This window comes from Molossus molossus, unplaced genomic scaffold (assembly GCF_014108415.1).
Source record: "Molossus molossus isolate mMolMol1 unplaced genomic scaffold, mMolMol1.p scaffold_m16_p_10, whole genome shotgun sequence".
Lineage (NCBI taxonomy): Eukaryota > Metazoa > Chordata > Mammalia > Chiroptera > Molossidae > Molossus > Molossus molossus.
In genome coordinates this window covers 89,889,248-89,914,760 of record NW_023425345.1, presented here as the reverse complement: position 1 = coordinate 89,914,760, position 25,513 = coordinate 89,889,248, and the positions used below count along the sequence as shown (strand labels likewise).

The following is a 25,513-nucleotide window of genomic DNA, read 5'->3' as shown; positions in this document are numbered from 1 at the left end:
TACTATCATAAAACTATTCATATTTATAATAATCTTTTTTTTTTTTTTTAAATCCTCACCCGAGGACATTTTTTCCATTTTTTGTACAGACAGAGTGGGAGGGAGAGAGAGGAAGAGAGAGAGAGGGAAACATCGGTGTGAAAGGGACACATCGAGTGGCTGCCACCCGCACGACCAACCAGGGCCGGGGACAAACTGCAACCAAGGTACATGCCCTTAGCGGGAACCGAACCCGGGTCTCTCCGAACCGCAGGCGGACGCTCTAACCGCTGAGCCAAACTGGCCAGGGCCATATTTATAATAATCTTTTGCATTTAAAATTTTTTGCAGCTTTAAATGCTTTGTTCACCTATGATATCACTTTTGTGATAATAGTCAGTGTCTCCATTTTATTTATTTATCCTCTCCTGAGAATATTTTTTCCATTGATTTTTAGAGCGAATGGAATGGAAGGAGAGGAGGGAGAAAGAGAGAAACATTGATGTGAGAGAGACACATTGATTGGTTACCTCCTGCATGCTCCCCAACTGAGGCTGAGGATTAAACTTGCAACCCAGGTACATGCCCTTGACAGGGAATCAAACCTGTGACCCTTGGGTGAGAGGGCCAGCACTCTTAACTACTGAGCAACACCTGCCAGGGTATCTGTCTCCAATTAATTAATTAATTAATTGTTAATCCTCATCCTAGGATATTTTTCCATCCATTTTTAGTTAGAGTGGAATAGAGAGAGGGGCAAAGGAGGAGAAATAGCAGTGTGAGAGAGACATTGGGGTTAAGGATAGAGATGCTTTATTTATACTTTGCCTTTAAAATTTAATGATGATGTTTACCTGGTAATGATTATTTCTATTCTCCAGTTTCTTAGTTTTATTTTTTAAAGAATGAAACCTGTGTCTGAAATCTGATAGCTAGTCTGTATTTTACTCATGAAAGACCAAATGATATTTATTAAAAATTTGAAGGGGTCAGTTAATTTTCATAACTGGGATGTCTTATGATATTCTTAGAAATCTAAAGATAAACATCTAGCTAAGAAGCCATAATTATTAGAAATTAGAAAAATAAGACTTTCTGATAAGACCAAAGTTCTTTTCTATCTACTTCCCATTTGATTATTCAGGAGCAATATTAATTAGTGGATAATTGGTTATTTGCTTTCATTCAGTAAGTTATCTTTTTTTTTTAAATCCTCACCCGAGGACATTTTTCGATTTTCTTGTTCAGATAGAGTGGGTAGAGTGGGAGGGAGAGAGAGAGAGAGAGAAACATCGACGTGAAAGGGACACATCGAGTGGCTGCCACCCGCACTACCAGCCAGGGCCAGGGACAAACTGCAACCGAGGTACGCGCCCCTAGCTGGAACTGAACCTGGGTCTCTCTGGACCATAGGCCTATGTTCTAACTGCTGAGCCAAACCGGCCAGGGCCAGTAAGTTATCTTTATACTTCAGTTTTTATACACAGTAACAGTAAAACCTGCTGAGATGACTGTGGATCAAAAACAGCAGTAAAATGTCAAAGCAAGGCCCATTCTTGCCGCCCTTCAATCTTAACAATTTAAACTAGTGTAAAATATAAAAATACATTTATTTGATGTACTAAAATAATTTTTTTTTATTGATTAAGCACTCATACAATATTTGTGCATTTTCACTTTCACAGATAAAAGAAGTAACTGAATATTCTTTAGTGTGTTGGTTCTTAGGGGAATACTTTAGGAAGATTTTGTTAGTGTTTTCCTAAGGAGCACTCCAGGGATTTAAATCTCCCTCGTGATATTCTGAATTAAAAAATATATATAGCCCTGGCCGGTCTGGCTCAGCGGTTGGAGCGTCGGCCTGCGGTACAGAGAGACCCGGGTTCGGTTCCCGCTAAGGGCACGTACCTCGGTTGCAGTTTGTCCCCGGCCCTGGTTGGTTGTGCGGGTGGCAGCCACTTGATGTGTCCCTTCATGTCGATGTCTCTCTCTCTCTCTCTTCCTCTCTCTCCCTCCCTCTCTATCTGAACAAAATATATATATATATATATATATATATATATATATATATATATATAAAATGAAAGAAGATGTCTTTATCTTATGAAGAAGACAATGTCATGATTTCTCAATGCATTTGGTTGTAAGTACATATTAAGTCTGGGACTTCATACAGATGAAATTCTGAAGTTGCCTATGTAGTCATTTAAAAGTGGTGCTGTTGTGTTTTCATTACATTATTAGGACTTCAATTTTATATTATTCTACAAATAGTAATGAGGAGCAATACAGACCAGATCCAGGTCATTATACTGATACACTGAATGAGTGAAGGAAGCAAGAGTCATTCAGTGGGCAAATATTAAGATCTCGAGACAGGGGCAGTGAGCACTGTAAGAATGATAATACATAATGAGAAGTATCTCAGATTATTCCATTATACTCTTTAAAGCTCTATCTTAACTTCTGTGGGGCAGACGAGAAGCCAGAGTTCCTGTAGCAAAAAGGAGAACATTTCTGTTTCCTTGTTATCACATGCTATTTTTTTCTTATAGCACTGGTAGCACAAAAGTGTTATTGTGCTAATATGTTCCTTATCCTGACACATGTCAGTAGATGTCATTAAACCTCCCACAGCACTTCCTTTTTGTTCTAGTAGGTTCTGAAATTCTGTCTGGAGTACTGCTTTAGACCCAGATGGTTCTCTTATCTAAAATATTCCAAATTCTCTGACTTACACCCTTCTCAGATTATGTAGAACTACATCACAGTAGGCAAAAGTCTCCCAAATTAAATTATATTACCTCACAGTATGGCTTCTCCGTGATTGATTTTGGCAACCTTTTAGAAGAGTTTTGTAAAATTATATAATTGAAATCATACTGTGAGTGCAGTTTAGAATATCTCAAAAAGTAAACTTTTTTACATGTAGAATTTTTATTTTATTTATTTATTTATTTTTTTATCCTCACCCGAGGACATTTTTCCATTTTTTGTTCAGATAGAGCGGGAGGGAGAGAGCGAGAGAAACATCGACGTGAAGGGACACATCAAGTGGCTGCCACCCGCACGACCAACCAGGGCCGGGGACAAACTGCAACCGAGGTACGTGCCCTTAGCGGGAATCGAACCCGGGTCTCTCTGTACCGCAGGCCGACGCTCCAGCCGCTGAGCCAAACCGGCCAGGGCAACATGTAGAATTTTTAATGTTTTAAATGTTTATATAGTATGACATTGGGAACTGACTTAACTTCTGTGTGCATCAATGTCCTTATCTGTAAAATGATGTTAACATAGTACCTGTCTCATGGAGTTGTGAGGATTTAATAAATTAATATATGTAAGGTGCTTAAATCTGAGTACCAAGAACATAGTAAGCATTCCACAAATGCTAGCCAATATTATCATTTTAAATTACCCATCAAATTTCTTGAGTGTATGATTCTGTTCTTTACTTGAGCATGCCAGAGTTTTCAGCATCAGATCTGCACTCAGATACCCTACATAGTGTGAGGGCATCTCTTCCAGTGCCTGCACCTCCCACCCTCATCACACTCCCAGAATTCAGACTGCTCCAGTTTTAGGTGCTGTCTACCCTGGCTGTTTTATTAGTCACAGTTATTTTTCTTTTACTATCCTCATGATCAAGGTAACTTTGAGGACCTGAAAAAGGCATAGGTTATTATTTCTGTTCAGATGTTTAGTCTGAGTAGAATTCTTTTTAAGACAGAGTGAAGGAAAAGAGATGGTAGCTTCCAAAAGTAGATTCAAATATGAACTTTAAATCTGAGTAAATTAAGTGCTACCTTCTTCTTAGTGTAAATAAATAACAAAATGTTTTGTATTCCATCATTAATTTAGAAAAATTTAATTCTAGTACATATAGGGAAAAGGGGGAACTTAGAATAGCAGGCATATAAAAAAGTAAACTAACTTGATTTTTAAAACTATGATCTGGGAACTTGAAATTCCATGTGCAAAATGTTTACTCTAATGCCTTGACATAGTAAATGCTTAAAAAAAAATAAAGGTCTTAACTATTTGTACCTGACAGCATCAATCATAATACTAAATATAATAAATGTAGAAGATATATTTAAAAATTTGTTTAATTGTTTTTTAAAGAGAGGAAGGGAGAGAGATAGCAGCATCAATGTGAGAAAGATACATCGATGGGCTGCCTCCTGCACGCCCCCTACTGGGGGTGAGGCCTGCAACCCAGGTATGTGCCCTGACTGGGAATTGAACCGGGACCTCTCAATCCATGGGGCGATGGTCAATCCACTGAGCCACACTGGCTGGGCTATAGAAGATATTTTAAAAATGCACAACATGTATATGAGGAGAACTATAAAACTCTGATGAATGAAATCAAAGAACTAAATAAATGGAGTGATATTTTGTCTTCATGGATAGGAAGACTCAGTAATGTCAAGATGTTTGTTCTTCTCAGTTTAATCTACAGATTCAGTATAATCCCAGTAAAAAACTCAGTAAATATTTTGTGGATATCAATAAACTGATTCTGGCCCTAGCCATTGTGGCTCAATTGGTTGAGCATTGTCCCATGCACTGAGAGATTGTGGATTCGAATCCCAATCAGGGCACATGCCCGGGTTGTGGGCTTGATCCCCAGTAGGAGACATATAGGAGGCACACGATCTATGATACCCTCTCACATCAGTGTTTCTCTCTGTCTAAAATGAATAATAAAAGCATATTTTAAAAAACAATAAACAAAACTGATTCTGAAGTTTATGTAGAAAGGCAAAAGACCCAGCCTTGTGTATATTGTTAAAGAAAAACAAAGTTGGAGGACTGACACTAGGTGGTTTCAGGACTAAAGTAGAAAGCTATGTTAAGACATAGTATGCTTTTGGCAAAAGAATAGACAAATAGATCATTAGACTGAAGAGTCTAGAAATAGACCTACACAAATATAGTGAACTAATCTTTTTTGACAAAGGAGAAGAGACAGAATGGAGAAAAATAGTCTTTTCAAGAAATGATGCTAAAACAACTGTACATGCAAAAAAAAAAAAAAGAATCTGGACACAGACCCTTCACAAAACTTAACTCAAAATAGATCTTAGATTTAAATGTAAAACTATCAGACTCCTCCTATAAGATAACATAGGGGAAAACCTAGATGAGCTTGGGTTTGTTGATGCAACATCAAAGACATGATACATGAAAGAAATAATTGAGAAGTTAGTCTTCATTAAAATTAAGAACTTGTGCTCTGTGAAAGACACTGTCAAGAGAATGAGAAGAGAAGCCATAGACTGGGAGAAAATATTTGAAAAAGATACATTTTATGAAGGACTATTATCCAAAATATACAAAGAACTATGAAAATCAACAGTAAGAAAAATACTTGATTTAAAAATGGGCCAAAGACTTAAAAAGACACTTCACCAACGATGATATACAGATAGCAAACAAGCATAATTGCTTAACATAATGTGTGATTAGGGAATTAAAATCTAAAACAACAATGACATACATACCTATTTAAATGGCCCAAATCCAAAACACTGACAATACCAAATGCTGGTGAGGATGTGCAGCAACAGACTGGAAATGTAAAATGATAAAACTTCAGAACAAAATTAGTTTCTTACAAAACTAAACATATCCTTACCATGCAATCCAGGTAAATACTTTTGGGTATTTACCCAAAAGAGTGAACACTTAGGTCTGCACAACAGCCTATACACAGATGTTTCTACCTGCTTTATTTCTAATTGCCAAAACTTGGAAGCAACCAAGATTTCCATCCATGGGTGGATAGTTTAGTAAACTATCATATCCAGACAATTGAAGATTATTCAGTGTCAAAAAGATGTGAGGAACCTTAAATACAAATTGCTAAGTGAAAGAAGCAATCTGAAAAGGCTATATATTACAGGAGTTCAACTATATGACACTCTAGATAAAGCAAAACTATAGAGACATTAAAAAGCTCAGTGGTTGCCCAGGGGTTAGGGGAGAGGTAGGGATGAACAAGTGGAGCACAGAGCATTTTAGGGTGGTAAATCTATTCGGTGTGATACTATAAATAGTGGATACATGCCAATATACATTGTCAAAATCCACAGGATATACTATACCAGGAGTAGATCCTGATGTAAACTATGGACTATAGATGATAATGATATATCAGAGTAGGTTCATCAATTGTAACAAATGTACCACTCTGGTGTGAGATGTTGATAGCCGAGGAGGCTATGTGTATGGGAGCAGGGTCATATTGAGCTCTCTGTACTTTCTGTTCACTTTTGCTGGGAACCTAAAACCAAATATAAGGACTATTTTTTTTTAAGTGACCGAACATGTAAAGAAGCAGGAAAATGTATTTTATAATAAAGAAAAAAATTGATAGTAACAGACCTAGAAATTATTAAATTAGTAGACAAAGTCATTAAACCATATAAATATGCTCCATACGTTCAAAAACTTAGGGGAAGTCTTGAACATGATGAGAGACATGGAAAAGATTTTTAAGAAGTTTCTAGTGATGAAAACTACAGTCTAAATGTAAAATGCACTAGAAGTGGATACGACACTGGAAGAAAAGATAATAGCTAAACTGAAGATAACAGCAATAGAAAGTATCCAAGATGAAATACAGAGAGAGAAAGTATAGGAAAGAAATGGTTATAGCACATAGTGGGACAATATCAGACAATAGAAATTTTAAAAGGAGAAGGAAGAACAAAATAGTTGAAATGATCAGATTTTCCAGATTTGATTAGAACTATAAACAACAGATCCAAGCAGCTCAGTAAACCACATGCACAGAAAACATGAAGAAAACTACACCATGGCACAAAGATTCAGATGACCTAAAATTAGTAATAAAGAGAAAATCTTAAAAGCCAAACCAAGAGACTTCTGTTTCTGGGAAGATGAAGTAGATATACTTTTCCCTGTTTGTTCTGGTAAGTATAACAAAAAATGCTAGACATTATTTATAAAACAAACATAAGAGGATGCTGAAAGAAGGAGAAAAGGCATACTAGCTAAGGACCTTAGGACCTAAGGACTGACTGGTATGTTCCCTGGGTTTTTAATTTTGTTTCTTGTATCACTGACATGGTGCTAAAGAAACCAGCAACTTGGCCCAGGTGATAAAAAGCGCCAACACAGTCCTGTTCTCTCTAGGCAAGGTGCTGAGAAAAGAAAAACGTAGTAGCCTAGTTAATTTAGATAATAACAGTTCTATTCCAGCCAACTACTGCAGTAAAACTGGACCTGTGCCCCTCCATACTTTCCCTAGACTGTAATGAATAACCCTAATCCCCAACCAAGATGATAGCGGAGAAGGCCAGATAAGGGGCCAGGACTGAATCCCCACTTGGCAATACCAGGGGCTCCTACCTACCAGCCATGGTGGTATTGGAAATGACTTTGGGAGCCATACCTTCCCTCAACTGTTCAGGTGCCCTGACCCCTCCCTGTTTGAATAATGTTAGAGGAGGCCTAGTATAGAATCAGGACTATCACCATTGCCCTGTCGTGTCAGTGGTGACTATACCTGCCATTATGGTATCAATGGAGGCTACATAGGAACAGTAACAAGTCATTCTTACCCCTGCCATCTAAGGAGGCATCAGTGGGTCGGCCTAATTAGGAACTGGAACTCCCACTTCCACCCAGCATCGGTTTCATGAGGAACCTCTGACACCTCAGGTGTCATAGAGGTAGAGTGGGGAATTTGGACTAGTCCATCTGGCAGTAATGAGGCAGGAACATCACCCTTTCCCTGCTACAATGATGTCATAAAAAGCCAGATAAAACAGAAACTTTAAATCAGAATCATAGTCTCCTAATACAGTACCCCAAAAGTCCAAATTTTAATTAAAAAATCACTTATACTAAGAACCTGGAAGTTCTCAAACTAAATGAAATAAGGCAATCAATAGATGCTAAACTGAGGTAACAGAATTACCTGACAAATATTTTAACACAGCCATGGTAAAAATGCCTTAGTGTACAATTAAAAACATGCTTGAAACAAGTGAGAAAATAGTCTCAGCAAAGAAATAGAAAAATATAAAGAACCAAATGGAACTTTTAAAACTGAAAAATATGATGTCCTAAAAAAACCCTCCAAAAACAAACAAAAATACCTCAGTTGCTGGGCTCAACAGCAGGGTTGAGGGGATAGAAGAAAGAAGAAATGAACTTGAAGATAGTATATTAGAAATGACCCAATCTGAACAAACTATAGAAAGTAAATTTAAAAAATCAGTAGAGTAGATCTCAGGTACCTGTGGGACAATTACAAAAGATAAAAGATTTTTGTCCTTAGAAGGGAGAAAGAAAGAGCAGTGCTGAAAATATACCTGAAATAAAAGCTGAAACCCCACCTCCCACTTTGGTAGATACACCTTACAATTTCAAGAAGGTGAGTGAACATCAAACAGGCTAAAACCAATGAAATTCACACTCAGAGACATCAAACTTATAAACACTATGGGAAAAAAATTCTGAAAGCAGCAAGAAAGGAAATGATACCTTGTTTATAGGGGGAAAACAATTCCCAGACATTTCTAATCAGAAAGCATTTAGGCTAGACGGACATGTGGCAACATTATCAAGTTTTGAAAGAAACAAAATATCAACTTATAATTCTATATCCAGCAAAAATATTCTTCAGGAATGAAGGGTAAATCAAGACATTCTTACTATAAGGAAACCTAAGAGAATATGTTGCCAGTAAACCTATCCAAAAGAATGTCTAAGGGAAATTCTCTAAACAGAAAGAAAACAATAAAAAAGGGAAATGTTGTTTGAAATGTGTATAGAGAAAGTAATTAAGACAATTATGAACAAGGGTAAAGGGAGGTAAAGTTTCTGTATATATCACTTGTACTGGTAAAATGAGCCCATTTTATGATAACTTATGTATATATAATGTAATATATACTGCAACAACTAAGAAAGCTATACAGAAAGATAGCCAGAACATTATACAGTGATACCTCGGTTCTCGAACACCTCGGTTTTCGACCAAATCGGTATTCGACCAGGAGATTCGAGAAACTTTTGTTTCGGAACCCGAACAAATATTTGGAACTCGAACTTCCGAGATGAGCCGAGTTGAGCCGAATGGCGTTCATTCGGCCCAGCGCGCCTTGCTTGCGTCATCAGTGTGAGTGCAGAGAGAGAGTCACGCTTTGTGGAGTCACGCTTTCCTATTGGGTTTCATTGCTTCGGTTCTCGACCGTCCTCCTGGAACGAATTATGTTCGAGAACCGAGGTATCACTGTAGATAGAAAGGACAAAGACAATAACAACAAAAAACTAACTTAAGTCATAACATTAATAGTCATAATAAATGCAAATTGTCAAAATATACCAAAAGACATATTTACAGAGTTGCCTTTAAAAATAAAAGACCCAACTATATCCTATCTCCAGGAAACTTCAAATGTAAAAATATAGGTAGGTAGTAAATGAGTGGAAAAGGATAGATCATGGAAACATTAAAAGAAACAGGAGTAGCTATCAGATACAGTAGACTTCAAAGAGAAAAAAAAAAAATACCAGAGGTACAATTCTATAATGACAAAAAGCAACTCCACCAAGAAGACAGTGAATACTAAATGTGCATGAACCAGAGCTGCAAAATATGTGAAGTAAAAACTGATAGAATTCAAAGGAGAAATATACAAATTCACAATTGTTGGAGACTTCACACTTGTGTCCTAACAAGTGATAGAAGAATTAGAAAATTAGAAAAGATACATAACTCGATAGAATCTAGTCAACATTCACTGAACACTCCACCCAAGAAGAGTACCTAAATACATTGTTTTCAAGTGGTCATTGAACATATACCAAGATGGAGTGTAATCCTGGGCCATAAAATAAACCTCAACAAATTTGTAAAAGTTGAAATTATACAGAATGAGTTTGTCAGCCACTGTAGAATTAAATTAGAAATCAGTAACAGAAAAGTAGCAAAGAAATCTTCAAATGAAATGACACATTTTAAAATAATTCATGAGTCAAAGAGGAAATTTTAATGAAAAAACAATTTCAAAAAAATAAATTGACCTGAATGAAAACGAACGTGAAACATTAAAACATTTAGGACACAGCTAAAAGTGCTCAGAAGAAAATTTGTAGCACTAAATGCATTAATTAGAAAAGAAGAAATGTGTCAAATAATCTTAACTCAGAAAGAGGGGATCAAAATAAACCCAAAGCAAGCAGAGGAAAGGAAATAAAGGTAAGAGCAGAAACCAAATGAAATTGAAAACAAAAACAATAGAGAAAATCAGGAAAATAAAGAGCTGTTTCTTTGAGAAGATTAATAAGTTGACAAACTTTTAGCTAAACTGACAAAAAAGGACACAAATTACCTATATCGGGAATGAAACAATATTAGTACAGACCTTACAAACATCAGAAGGTTAATAAGGTAATCTTACTAGCTTATATAGAGGTAAACAATTCTACCCAAATAAGTTTGACAAAGAGATGAAATAGGCACATACTACCATAACTCTGTCTATGTGAAATAGATAATTTAAACAGTCATGTAACTATTAAGAAAACTAAATTCGTAATTTAAAAATTCCCTCAAAGAATGATTTCACTGGAGAAGTCTACCAGGTGCTTAAAAAAAAAAAAAAGAAAGAAAACCAACTCTGCGCAATGTCTTCCAGAAAATGGAAGAAGAGGGATGTTAACTACTAGTGGTGGGAACTGGGTAAAGGGTACTACACAGGGTCTCTCTGTATTATTCCTTACAGCTGCATGTAAACCTACCACTATCTAAATATAAGTTAATTAAAAACAACAACAACAAAAAAACAGAGAAAAGATATTATACAGAAGAACAAAGATAAGAATGACAGCAGATTTCTTTTTGGAAATAATATAAGCCCAAAGACAATAAAGCAATATCTTTAAAATTCTGAAAGAAAAAAAATTTAAGCTATTTGGTTGCAGACCCTATACTCTTTTTTTTTTTTTTATCCTCACTCAAGGACATTTTTCGATATTTTGTTCAGATAGAGTGGGGGGGGGGAGAAACAATGACATGCAAGGGACACATTAAGTGGCTGCCATGCACACAACCCAACCAGGGCCAGAGACAAACTACAACCGAGGTACGTGCCCTTAGCAGGAACTGAACCCGGGTTTCTCTGGACCGCAGGCCAATGCTCTAACTGCTGAGCCAAACCAGCCAGGGCCAGACCCTATACTCTTAACCATTTCTCTGTACTGCATCATAAAGATAATAAAAACAAAGGCCAATGGAATAATTAAATATAAGACCATTTCCTTTTGGATACCCTAGGGAATTAGAGTGGCGGTACCATCCATTGAAAAGAAGATCGCCCTGGCCGGTTTGGCTCAGCGGTTAGAGCGTCGGCCTGTGGTCCAGAGAGACCCGGGTTCGGTTCCCGCTAAGGGCACGTACCTCGGTTGCAGTTTGTCCCCGGCCCTGGTCTGTCGTGCGGGTGGCAGCCACTCAATGTGTTCCTTTCACGTCGATGTTTCTCTCTCTCTCTCTCTCTCTCTGTTCCTCTCTCTCCCTCCCACTCTACCTGAACAAAAAAATGGAAAAATGTCCTCGGGTGAGGATAAAAAAAAAAAAGAGAGAAGAAAAGAAGATCAACAAAATTATTTCTAGTTCCTGATCTGTTTCTATTCAGTTTCCTTTGCTTCAACAATTTTTTTAAAGTAAAATTAGTTAAAATGTTGCCTTTCCTTTTAAGCTTTTATATTCTCAAAGAGAATAAAGTTAGCATGCAGGTAACTAACAGGCAGATTTGGATAAATGTCATAAAAGATACATTCAAACAAAGCCTTCTTCTGTAAGATGAGAGAAAGAATTGAGAGCATAGCACATTGAAGATATGAAGGAAGGTGATGGGAATCTGCATGAGATGGAGAAAAAGGGAAGAGCTGAGGATGTGTTCAGGATCTGTGCCTAAGTGACTGGGACAAGTTTGGAGTCATAGCAGTGGCGTATAAGCTTGATAGCAGAGATTTTGTGTTTATTTGCTTGTCTGCTCGATTCTCTAATGTATCCTTGCTACCTAGAACAGTGCTGGGTCCATAGTAAGTACTCAATAAATATTTGTTCCATGACAGTAAATGAATAGAGAAAGTAGAAGGCAGTGGTCACCAGTTTTGGTTGGAACGATGTAACAGTGAGCTCTGGTTTAGGAGTTGTGAATGTGTGGTCTAATAATTCTGACACTGCTCTTAGCCAGTACAGTCCATAGCTTCAGCTACCACTTCATTATCACACAGATGCCCCTCAAAACTACTAGAGAAAGCAGTAATGTAGGAAACACGCTTGTCAAGAACATTAGCTGTCTGACCCCATATGTAATATGAAGACTACAAGAGAAATTATTGTTACTAAATGCAATTATATGTGTAGCACACTCAACTCAGCACTCATTAAAGTACTCAGTAAAGGCACCATTGTCTGAATTGAGCTATACATCGACTCCTTACCTAGGTGAGTTACCTTATGCAAAAGCTAAATGGTACTTTAAAGATCATCCATCTCAAGCCCTTTATTTTAACTGAGGCCAAAGTGAAAAATGACTTGCACAGGGTCATACAACTAGCTGAAAGGAAAGAGAAATAGAGGGGGAAAAGTAGGCAGGGACAATGTAAAGGGTGGGAGGAGATATTGGAGAGAGAACAAATTAGTTGGGCTTTTGAGGGCTTGACTGAATTGTACAATTGCCTTCTAAGAAAATTTGATTCTGGTATTTGCCAGCTGGATTGCGCTACCTATATTTCCCATTTACATCTTGAACTCAGCATGCCCAGATCCAAATTAGAATGACTACCTGTTGAAATGGAAAAGGATCTTAGAGGGTTCTCCTCTCCTTTTACAGATGAGAAGAGGCTCTGCACTGGGGTGGCCTCACTTCTTAGACTCAGTGTGAGTAATCAGTTGTCTCTTGGGCCACCTTGCCTAGGTTGCAGAGCATTACTTGAAGTCCTTTTGTCTTAGAGGGAGCCTTCTAAGCTCATCCTGGCTACAAAACAAGGCCTGGTGATGTTTAGAGCAGTGGTGTCTAACTTTTTTTTCCCCAAACTTCCTTTGAGTTGGATCATCTGAAGAAATCTCATATATAAAAGGAGACTAAAAAGAGGAGCTTTGGTTAACAACAAAGATTTGGATAGTTTGGGAGATCAGGAAAAGAATGAGTTTTACCTTGTTTACATAACCTTATTCCCAGAGGAAAAGGGCCTCCAACGTGCCTCACAGGTTAGGAAGCAGTTTGAAACGCAATGATTGGTAGGCCCCTTGGATCTGAAAGTGATGGTTAGCATGAATGAGAAGACCAGTGGTTTTCCTGCTCTACAGGTTCCACAGGGACTCTTCTAAATGCCTTGGGTTAATGATTTTCAGTTCTTTCTAGAATCTGAGGATTAGGAACTAAGCGGTCATTACAACTAGGGCTTTAATAAACCCTCAGCTGTAATGTAGAAACTCTCAGCAGTCACATTTGTAGTTATTTATATAGACAAGCAGCTTTTTTTGGTGAGTTAAGTTGCCTTGGAATAGATAATTTTATTAGTATAGACATAGCCCAAGAATTACTGTGACATGAGGAAAAGCTTAGCAGTAATTGGCATATTGCTCTTGCATAAGCCCCTGTAAGGTTCTGGTTAATTTTTTAAATACTTGACATTTTAATAATTATTTATATAGTATTATAATTTTGAAATTTATTTAGCAACTGATGAAGCCCTGTACTAGGTACTATGGGGAGAATAGGACAAGGTACTTGCCCTCACATTTGAGTCATGTTGAGGCAGAATGAAGACCATGACATTTTAGAGTTTTTTCCCTTGGTACTTCATTTCATTACCTACGCTTTCTTTTTTATATTATGCAGTTTTAAATCTTAATTTACTGATTTGTAATTCATCTTCATAGCTGAAAATTCAATAATTTATTTTTTTTCCAACTTATTATTAGATTGCAAGACTGGAGAAAGAGAAAGAAGAACTACATAATCAGCTATTTAGTCTTGATTCCACAACAGAAAGCAAACGAGTACAGCAACTTACTCGAGAAAAAGCCCATTTGTGTCAGAAATTAAATGTTTTAGAGGCTGAAGTAGCTGAATTAAGGGCTGAAAAAGAGAATTCTGGTGCTCAGGTAGAAAATATCCAAAGAATTCAAGTGCAGCAGTTGGCTGAGATGCAGGCTACAGTCAGATCCCTGGAGGTAAGGTTTTAATTGCTTCCTGGTAGAAAAGAAGTATGGCATACCTTTTTAAATGTGCAGTTGAGCCTCTGATTTTTAGAGCATAAACGTACGCTCACCAATCTAATGCTGATGTATTTGTGGAATCCCAAGCGTGTACATTTTTTGTAAAGAGGAAAGCTATTGCTTCATAAGCATTGAATATGCTGCCACATATATAAGGGGATTATTTCTTAATTGGGAGTCAAGTCACCTATTTGAAATGATTTAACTCTTGTAATGCCACAGAGTATAATTTGCATAATCCAAAAAAACTTTGATTTTCTGGAGACTAAAGTTATCTCAAACCAGAAAGAACTATTTTTTCCTAGATAGTTATTTCCTTACACTGGGACTTAAGATCTTAAAATCATAAATTCTGTTTAAACATAAATACCATACTTATATAATCTATGACAGCTTCTTGCCAGACTAATAACATTCGACTTGGCTACTAATGCATAAGTCTTTACTGAATTATTTTCCTGAGTTCATTAGAGAGAGATAAGAGCCTGCAGACCTAGGTTGGTAACTCCAAGAGGTACTCTCCACTGAAAATTTTTGTTTCAGTTGGAGAGGAAAAACTTTTTCTTCATCCTCTTAGGTTCAGTGATTGGGGGTTGTGAATTAAACTGACAACAGACATTAGTAAGAGAAAAGGTAGGTTTGTATTCATGTATGTACATGGGAGTTCATAGAAAAGTGTGTCACAAAGAGGTAATTAGAATTTGGGTCTTATATAACATCTTAAGTAGGGAAAGGAGAAGGAAAGAAAGGGCACTTTGGAAAAATAAATAGGTCTTTAGGACAGATGGGAGATGTGACAGTTTTGTGAAAATGTGTAGGTGATTTCTTATGATGCTGACTTCTTGTCTCTTGTGATAGGAGTCAGTCTTCCCTAGTTTGTGAAACTCCTGAGGAGGGAATTTATAATAGTTAAATTAGAAGCTCTGCTTTTAGACAGATAAAAGGAGTTGAGGGGAAAAAAAATGTCTGTTGATTCCCAAATGTTTTCAGCACAAAATAATTTTTATGCCACCTTGGCAAGATATTCTGGACCCCTTCACCGTCTTTTCAGATATGCTTACTCTTCCTACTTCTTAGTGTCTAATATGTAGCAAATATACTAGTTTAATTGTTTTGATTTATTTTGAGCAGTCCACAGTGGTTTTTATTTTTTTATTCAGATAGTTGTGAAATGATTTGAGTTGGAATGAAATTAGTGGGCACTTAGCTTGTAATTAAAATCCAAGATCCAAATACAAAATAGTGATTTTTTTTTCCCCAGCCAGCAAAGTGGTACAAGGAGTATATTGATATGTTTAGAAGATAAGTCGTGTTTTCATTTTTTTTTTTTTTTTTTTTTTTGATGAAGCTTTTGATAGTATTTACTGGTCTTGAACTGAAGTTGTCAGTATCATTGGTCTTTAGACGTGAGGCAGTTCAGAGCGAGACTGCTTATGTTACCATCCGTTCATCATTAGTGCATGTGCACAGTGACAGAATAAGTGGATGGTTGCAGTTGAATATGGTGTATGGCCCCAGTGTGAAACTTTTCATTGAGGTCATTTAGAGTGATTGTTTTCGGGACAAGTTAAATGATGACAAAAGATGGGAGGTTCATTTGTGACATTTTCAAAAGAGCCTATATTTAATTTTGTCAGAGGAAATTAAAATAAGCACATGACAGCAAGTATTTCTTTCATCTTTGACCTTTGACATTTTTATCAGTGAGCCCAGAAAGTAATTTTATATTTGAGGCAAATAATTTTTTTCTGAATTATTTGAATACACTCCTTATATTTAAGCTGTATAGAAAATGAGATTAAAACTGAAGCTTATCCTTTAAATGCCAAACATTTTTATTTTAACTATTTTGAGTAGGAATTTTTTTTTTTTGTACATGCCCCTAGTGGGAACCAAACCTGGGACTCTCTGGTCCGCAGCTGACGCTCCAACGGCTGAGCCAGATCATCCAGGGCTAGAAATATTTTTTTAAAGTATTTAGTTTTCCTTTCTTAACAAAGAGTACTGTGAATATTACCAACTAGAAATTTTTTTTTGACAACTTCAGACTTCATTAAGAATCTGTATTATGTGATGAGGTCAAGAGCTATTGAACTCTTTGCTCATACTTCTAAAGGTTACAGATTAGTTGAGGATTTTGAATTCTTATACCCGTATTTTTAAAAAATGTCCACTGATTTTAGATTTTCAGTTCTAACTATTTTTGTAAAGGAGCCCTCTCTTCTAATATGTTTTTTCATGTCTGCTGTGGCTTTGGAACCCCCATAAATGTTTGTTCGAATTGTGTCAGCAGTAAGAATAATTGGTATCAAATGAGTGCATTCATAAGAGAAATGTTTTATTTTATTGGTGGCTTGATACATTGTTTGTTCTAGATACCTTTGTTTCATATTTCTTAGAGCAAACATCCTTCATTCGAATTCTACCATATGCTTTGAGAAAAATCTTACTTTCTTTGGTATGTGTTAATATTGTTGAGATTTTGAATAATTTTGGGTAGTATGATTGCACATATTTTAAATAGTGCTTACTTTATTTTTATATAATTGTGAAAAATCATGAACGAATTTTAAAATATTTTGTTTTAATAAAAGGCTGAAAAACAGTCAGTTAAACTACAGGCTGAACGCTTGGAAAAAGAGCTACAATCAAGTAATGAACAAAATACTATTTTAATCAGTAAATTGCATAAAGCTGAACGGGAAATAAATGCATTGACTAGTCAAGTAAGTCATCTTATATTTCTACTTCATTCTTGACAATGTTTGATACTGTATAATGACAAAGAAATTTTGTGTTTAGTTTATTTCTCTAATTGAGATATTTGTATGCTATCATTCTACGTTCCAGATATATGCAGAATTAGACTAGTTCTTATTACTGCCACTGTGAATACTCCTCACTGGCCTTCTCACTCTTTGAGCAAGCTTACTTCTCCCTTAGGGCCTTTGCACTTGCCTGCCTGTTATGGTCTTCCCTCACATGTGTACTTAGCTTGTTTCCTCCTGTCTTTCAGGTGTTGCCTTATGAGAGGCTTTCCTTGTCTTCACTTTGTAAAATACCATCTCCCCCCCTCAATCTTTCTTATTTGCTTTATTTTTCTCCATAGCTCTTAACCCCATCTAATGTATTTATATTTGTTTATTTTTTTTCTGTCTCCTTTTCTTTCCCATCCCCTTACTCTAACCAAATATAAGCTCCAGAACTCAGGGACATTGCTGTTATTACTGCTGTCTCTCCAGCACCTGGAACAGTGCTGGCACACAGTAGGCACTCAGTAAATGTTAGATGAGTAAATTAATATTAGCAACAGCATCTGCATTTATGTTACTTTAAAAAGAATATAATGGTTTGAACATTTTATATACAGTTTCTCAAATACAGGATACGTGTAGGAGGAGTCCAGCAACCAGGAATAGAATAGCAATGATAGAAGTGTTTTATAGACTATTGTAGTGAATAAGAATATCAGTTCTGGAGTCGGACTAGATTCATATTTCATTTCTTCCACTTTCCAGCTGTGTGACCTTGGGCAATTTATGTTTTCTCTGAAAACTTTGTTTTCTTTTATCAAATGAGATTAATACTTACCTTACACAGTGTGACAAAGATTAAATGAGATATTATGCATAAAGCAGTTAGCATAAGATTTACTATATAATTACCCAAATATTAGCTATTATTATTATAATATTAACTAGCAATAGTAGTAGTACTTTGGGTATCTCTAAGAACTTGGAAATAAGACTGGTTACTAAATCAGTGAAATATGTATTTTCTATCAAAGCAGAGTTATATGTAAAATCATCTTAAAAAACAAAATGGCTCGCAGACCAGAGGAATTTACGGTAGCTTAATAGAAATATATGAACTTATCTAAAGGAATAATGTATTCATCATAAATTCCTTGGCCAAGGAATTACTTGAGAAAACTGAAGCACTGTTTATGACAGTTTTAGTCAGAAGGATGTAAGTACTCTGGTCCCACCATTCTTACTGTGGAAAAGAATACACCAATGTATTTTAATTTATGGCCATGAAACAATTCATCTCATTCCATTTGTTCAGATTGGATGATCACCAAGCAGCTTTCTGACTGTTATTTGACTTCCCATGTAATTTTATCTACAGGGAGAGAGTGCACTTGTTTTTCCGACTTAGGCATCCTAGTTTTCATTATAGTTTTTTCTCATAATTAATAAACTGACATTCTGATTTTATAGATCACTCTTTGTAAGTTTTATTAATGTGAGTCTAACCTTGATAGCCTTTTTTAGATGTGGTGACAAAATTGGATTTCTGTGCCTGAAAGGCCAACACCATAATATTAGAGGTATTAGATACCGCCCTTGGGAGATAGTCTACCCAATTTTCCATGGCAAACACATACTCTTTTACATTTGCAGATTATATGTATAGTGACATTTCAGATTTTTGTTTGTATATATACTTCACAGTTTACAAAGTGGTTTTGTAGTTAATATCTCATTTAATTCATTAGACATGACTGACACCAGAAAGAATAAGTGAAAATTAGGCAATGAGTTTTTTATTGTTAAACCATTTTAATTCAAGCACAGGGGGAGGAGTCTGGGTGGAGGTGGAAGAGGATAAAGGGGATAAATAGTAATGGCAAGTAAATTGGTGAAACAAAGAGCCTGAACATAAATAAGGAATATAATAGGAATTATATTTAAATATAAGAGATTTGACTAATGAATATCCAATGCAGGAAGTCCTTCAATCATATGGCTTATTCAAATGGAAAGGAAAACAGTATTTTCATTATCTTGTTCTAATCAGTCCTTATTGGATTCTCATATAATGAAATTGATGCCCACAATGTAAACAATTGGGATTTAAAATTCATTATCCATAGGTTATTAATAATGTTCACATTGATCAGCTATAATTGCTCATTTCTTATTTAACAGGAATTAAACCAGTAAATGAGAGAAGTAGCCTCATTTAAATGGAAGCCATCCAGGGCTGGGAACCAAAGGACTTGTTCTAATTCAGCCCTGGCGCAAGCCTGCCTTGCTGCCCCCATAAGGTTGCAAGGTATTCTATTTTAAAACAGGTGGGCAAATAGTCAAGCTTTCCACTTGAAATCTTAATGACTAAAAATGTTCTGTTTTGATAATAGTTAATATTTCCATTTGGAAAACAACCTGAAAAAATTACCAAACTTAGCAGTGTGTTTTTATTTGTTGTTAATCCTCACCCAAGGATATTTTTCCATTGATTTTTTTAGAGAGATTGGAAGGGAGGGGAAGAGGGGGGAGGAGAGAGAGAGAAACATCGATTGGTTGCCTCCTGCACTACCCCGACCAGGGCCCTGAATTGAACCTGCTATTCTTCCATCCACCAACTGACACTCTAACCACTGAGCCAGACTGGACAGGACAGCAGTGTATTTTTTTTATTACCCTTTCTTACCATGTTCTGTCATGACTCCTGGGAGACCATTCTTACTTTCTGTTTTGATTTTCACTATCAGTTACTGTGGTGGGGAACTGCTGGGCAGAATAAAGGGGTCCTCCAGGAGCCCAGAACACAGTCCCCAAGCAACACAGTCTGGTGCGCACCTGAGTGACAACCAAGGGCAGTTTGGCTCTGCCAGGCAGTAGGTCATTGTACAGGTTGTAAATATTTGATTTGCTCCTATGTCATCATTGATCCAGTGTTTAGATTACCACAGTGCTCCACAGATGAATAATAATTAAACACTTTGTCAGAAACAGTTGACTTCCTTAAATCAATATAATACAAATGTAATCAGAACATGTCTTGATAAAAGAATCAAAGATAATTTTAAAGGTATGACTGTGATATTAGTTCATATAATTGATACGTTTTCTGTTGAAGCAATGAATCTATTCTTTTGATACCAATATGTATAAAATGATTTCCTTTTGAAAATCACTGACAATACCCCTGACACTACTTTCCAAATTCCATTTCGAAGCAAAGTGGTCATGTTTAATATTAGGTCCAAGAGAGTGAAGATAAGCTTGGTTTCCCTTATTTTTGTTGTTAATTTGAATAGAACACCAGTTAGTATTTTATTCGGTCCTTGGTAAATGAAAGCTTAGCATTTTATAGTGGGATTAATAAGACCAAGTTATATGTGTATGATTATATGTATTATAAATAAATTCATTTGTATTTTGAAAAAAATAAAAAACAATAACTCATTTTGGAGGAGGTAATGAAGTGCAGTGCAAAAGTTCATGGGCTTTAAATCAGGTGAATCTTCCTTTGAAACCTGACTGATTCATCCCACTTACCACCTTTGTGACTTCTGACTTGCTTTACTTTTTTTTTTTATCCTCACCCGAGGACATTTTCCCATTTTTTTGTTCAGGTAGAGTGGGAGGGAGAGAGAGGAACAGAGAGAGAGACATCGATGTGAAAGGAACACATCGAGTGGCTGCCACCCGCACGACCGACCAGGGCCAGGGACAAACTGCAACCGAGGTACATGCCCTTAGCGGGAACCGAACCCGGGTCTCTCCGGACCGCAGGCCGACGCTCTAACCTCTGAGCAAAACCGGCCAGGGCTGACTTGCTTTACTTTTAAATGGGGATAATACCTATCTCTTAAAGGGTTTTTCTAAGATTCAAAATGCTATTGAACATAATAAATAGTAACTGGTGATGAAAATGATAATGGCAATGATTATATACTCGTGATATATTTAAATGAGAAAATGATGGCCATAACTCTGAGACCATTAACTAATTTCATTCTTCACTGTATCAATAGCTATTTGTATGACTTTAGGCAAGTTACTTAATATCATTGGGATCCATTTTCCTCATAGACAAAATGAGGCATTGTTCTAGCTGACCCCTTAGAATCCTGCCAGCCTACTAAGGTTGCATAAGTACTACTAGAAAGTAAATAATTTGATTGCTTCCTGGTTAACTATAAGCAAATTATTTCTATATTCAGTAGATACGTGTTGAGTGCCTACAGTGATAGAGTATGCAAATAAGTAAATTCAGGACACAGGGAGTTCTCTCATGCTTTTCTTCCAATTCTGGTATAAATTATTTCCCACTGAACTGCAGGAATAACCTGAACTATAGACAGAGCAATAAGATATTGGATAAGCTAAGTTTTACTGTGGCTTCTAACTTTCTTGGGGACCACCAAATACTTTCGTTGCAGCATATTTTACGTGAGCTCCCTGGCTTACTTGTGTCCTAACCTTGAGTTTTCTTTTTCTGTACGTGGCCTTTCCTATGCCTCTTTTCTTTTTAGAGTTAGCACATAGGCCCTGGATGGTTTGGCTCAGTGGTTAGAGCGTCAGCCCAAAGACCAAAGAGTCATTGGCTCAATTCCAGTCAAGGGCACGTACCTTGGTTGCAGTTTGGTCCCCGGCTCTGGTCGGGATCGTGCGGGAGGCAGCAATCGATGTGTCTCTCTCACATCAATATTTCTCTCTTTCTCCCTCTCTCCCCCCTCCCCCCCCTCCCTCCATGCCACTCTGTCTGAAAATAAATGGAAAAATATCCTCAGGTAACGATTAAAAAAAGTTTATTCGAGTTAGTGCATAGATGTTTTCTGTTATATTGCTGAAGGAAGAAGAGCATTTAATGTAGTAGTATTTCTCTGCTTGTTTGTTAATATACATTGCTAAGAGTTGCTTGCCTTTTTAAAGGTTTACTTACATTATTTTGCATATAAATGACATATTAAAGTCTCTTCAACTTCAGACAAGCAAAGTTTTCATTTGCAATACTGCACGTGAAAAGATTTCATTGGAAGGATACATTTAAAAATACTATTTCAAACATCATTGTCACAATTTTCATTGCGACTTGAGAAATTTTCATCAACATTATTTTGTAATTCTAGCAAATGGTTGTTTGCAGTGCAAAGGAACACGTGGAGTGTATTCAAATTTTTAAGTGTTAGCTTTTTAAAATGGGGCTATGTTAGTGTGACTATATGGCTTGGGTTAAAAAATATTACTGAAGATGGTCTGAGAATGATGACTTTAAAGCTATTTCACATTCAATGAGATAAATTTTTCTAGTTACCCCATGAGGTGCTCTTTAGAACTCCAATAAAATATACAGCTTTAAGGAAGCCTCCCACAGAGTTATCCTTATTAGCTAAGTTAATGAGGTCATACCATCTGGGACCTTTGAAAAAAATAAGAATGTAAGTTCTCTCTCTCTGGGATTTGCATTAAGATCTTCTTGAGGAATACATTTTTCATCTGTATTTCTATTTCTTGTTTACATATATTGTTTCCTGGCATGTCTCTGTATGTGTAATTGAACAGATTCTGAAGCCTTGTAAAATGTTTACTATTGACATTTTTTTTAACGTTTCTGAAAGTTTTGTTAATACTAGGTAGTAATCTCTGGATACACATGTTCTGCAGTGTCAAAAACATAAAGCAAATGTACAGTGTGCCATAATCTACATGGAAAACAGTGTGGGGAAAACCCCCAAGAAAAACAAAAACAGAGTAGCTTGGCCCATGGAGCTTCAGAAAACTGTGACTCTCTTGAAATTATATGCTGCATTTTAACATTGTACATTTTGTTTAGGAAAAGATTCCTAGTTTGCCTAGGATTTTTGAGGCCTGATCACAGAAGAAGTTAAGAACCAGGGATGTAGAGGCAGAAAGAAACGTTATGACTATTTGGCATTTGATTCAGATTACTCATAGAAAGTATGACTGTCATATCTAAGCAATAAATACTTTAATCAGTTTTTCATTTTTATTAAGTATTCTTTTACATACTCTTTAGGAAGTTAATATTAGTATAGTGCATTCATCATTTTAGGGTTATACAAATGCGGCACTAAAGAAAAACTTAAATTCACCTAGGTGCATAGATGAGTACATTTGAATGTAGAGAGGACAAGTACCTTGCTTGAGCTTGTACTACTAGTTTAGTAAAAAAGTAGACCTGAAGACAGACTTCACTTGTTGCTTGACTTCTTGTCCAGTGTTCTTTCATTTTCAATAATTATAATTTATTTGAAAAATGTTTTCTCATTTCAGTAAATGTCAGAGTGGAATGAATTAAGAATAGATTTTTATTTTGTAGTTCTTGTTGAAATTAATCAAGATTCTATAACATAAAATGGCTGTAAATTGTCACTTCATATTTAATTTTTTTAGAGAAAGAAAGGGAGAGGGGGAGAGAGATAGAAACATCAATGAGAGAGAACATCAGTTGGCCGCCTCCTGCATGCCCCGCACTGGGGATTTGGCCCACAACCTGGGCATGTGCCCTGACCGGGAATTGAACCAGCGACCTCTTAGTGCATGAGTTGATGCTCAGCCACTCAGCCACACCAGCCGGGCTTCACTTCATGTTTAAATCAGCTATAGTGTGGTTTGTTAATGAGCGACTAGGTCATTCTTAACCTTTTACAGTTAGTATGTAATAACAGGTTATAATTACATTTGTCACAGAGAATGGATTTTTATTGTAGTCAAAAATTTAAAGTACTTAGAGTTTAAATTCTGTCTGTCCATGAAATTATAATGTAGTAAAACCCAATCTACAGAAAGTTTAAGTATTTAAATAAATATAATTTCTTAGCTTCTGTCATGTAGTTAAACATTGTTCTAGGAGACTTGCTTTCATTGAAAAAAACTTAAGAAAGATTTAAAAATGCAAAAACGGCCCTGGCTGGTTTGGCTCAGTGGTTAGAGCATTGGCCTGTGGACCAGAGAGTCCCGGGTTCAGTTCCCACTAAGGGCACGTACCTCGGTTGCAGTTTGTCCCATGTCTCGGTTGGGGTTGTGTGGGTGGCAACCACTCGATGTTTCTCTCTCTCTCTTCCTCCCTCTCTCCTTCCTGCTCTATCTGAAGACAAATGCAAAAATGTTCTTGGGTGAGGGTAAAAAAAAAATGCAAAAACTGATGTCAGCACAAGATATTTATTTTATGTCATGTTGTTTAAAAATGTACAAGTTAATTTGGAGAGGGATGCATCTTCATGTGGTTAGCAGTACACAGGCAGTATAGTCCTTGCTTTTTCATTTATTTTCTTTCAGTGGGGATTTTACACCAACCATTGCTTCCAATGTTTTCAAGACGTTTCGTAGATGGAGTTTCTTTCAGTAAGGACTTCTTTCTCGTCCTTGCCCTCTTTGACTGTAGGTCCTTTTCTTGATTTCTTTCTGTCAACTCCAGTTTTTTAGATTATTACTACACTCAAGTAAATCATCCTTTATCCTCCTGTTCCCATCATCTCACGTTTCACATATTTCACCTGTATGTATTCATGGTTTTCTACTCTGATTCTATACTTTTATACATTAGTATATGTCAGAATGCAGGTTTATTTAACCTTTGTGTCTGTATTGGTTAAATCCTCCTGATAGTACTGTCTCTAATTTTAGAAGCACCTTACCAAAGGGAAGGGATATGGAAAATGTTAGGGTAGTGCAGATGATTGGAGAGAGAAAGCTTTCTTGTTTGCTGACTTATCCCCAGCTCCTAAAACAGTGCCTAGCACATAATAGATACTCAATATTTATTGAAAGAATGAAGGAATGCTGTTTATGAACTAGAATTATTCAACTTCCAAAAGGGATGTTTCAGGGAAGACAGAAAATTGGTATTGATCAGTTGATTACATGGGGAACATTGACAATTATTTATATTCACTTGTGGCTTTAAAAGAATCAGATTTATAAGTTTCATACTTGTTCCTCCCACAGCCATCACATATGTGTGCATGCACACATACATATATATATACATACATTAGTCACCAAATTCAACTGATCCTTCTTGTCAATCCTTTGCCTCTTAATTGGTTTCTTTACCTTCAGTATCTTAATTGAGTACATTTGTAATTAGAGTTAATTTTCTGAAACGACATTAATTGTACCACCTTTAATAGCTAACAGGATACACAACTTTTTTATATGGTATATAAAGTTTATTCCCTGCCACTCAGATTTTTGGTCAACCTATAACACATTTGCTTGCTTTTCAAGCAGGCACTGTTACCTTATACCTATGTAACATTTTCTATGCTGTTCCTTACACCTGGAATGCCTTCTTGTCACCAACACTCTTTTTAAAAGGAAAGATTCACTTTTATTAGGAAAAAACTGTTTTCTTGATGTCAAGTACTGTTCTAGGCACTGAAACACCGTCCTTCGTGGAAGGTGCTTACTATATACTACTGCAGCATTTTCTCATCCTGCTAAGGCGTGAGGGTAAGCAGTTAATGGCACGGAAATAACCAACAGTAATTTCAATTTC

At 36.4% G+C, this 25,513-nt stretch overlaps 1 protein-coding gene across 7 annotated transcripts in view; it reads left to right on the top strand.

Moving 5' to 3' along the window:
- CEP83 (centrosomal protein 83) overlaps nt 1-25,513 on the top strand; it is a 141,144-nt gene that overhangs the window by 63,000 nt on the left and 52,631 nt on the right. For all 7 annotated transcript variants that reach the window (XR_004958266.1, XM_036250810.1, XM_036250807.1 and 4 more), the window contains 2 exons: nt 13,958-14,209; nt 16,849-16,980. Coding sequence is in view for 6 of the 7 variants with exons in the window: in XM_036250810.1 (XP_036106703.1) it covers nt 13,958-14,209; nt 16,849-16,980 (384 nt within the window). In the remaining variant the exon portion in view is untranslated. The remainder of the gene's footprint in view (nt 1-13,957; nt 14,210-16,848; nt 16,981-25,513) is intronic.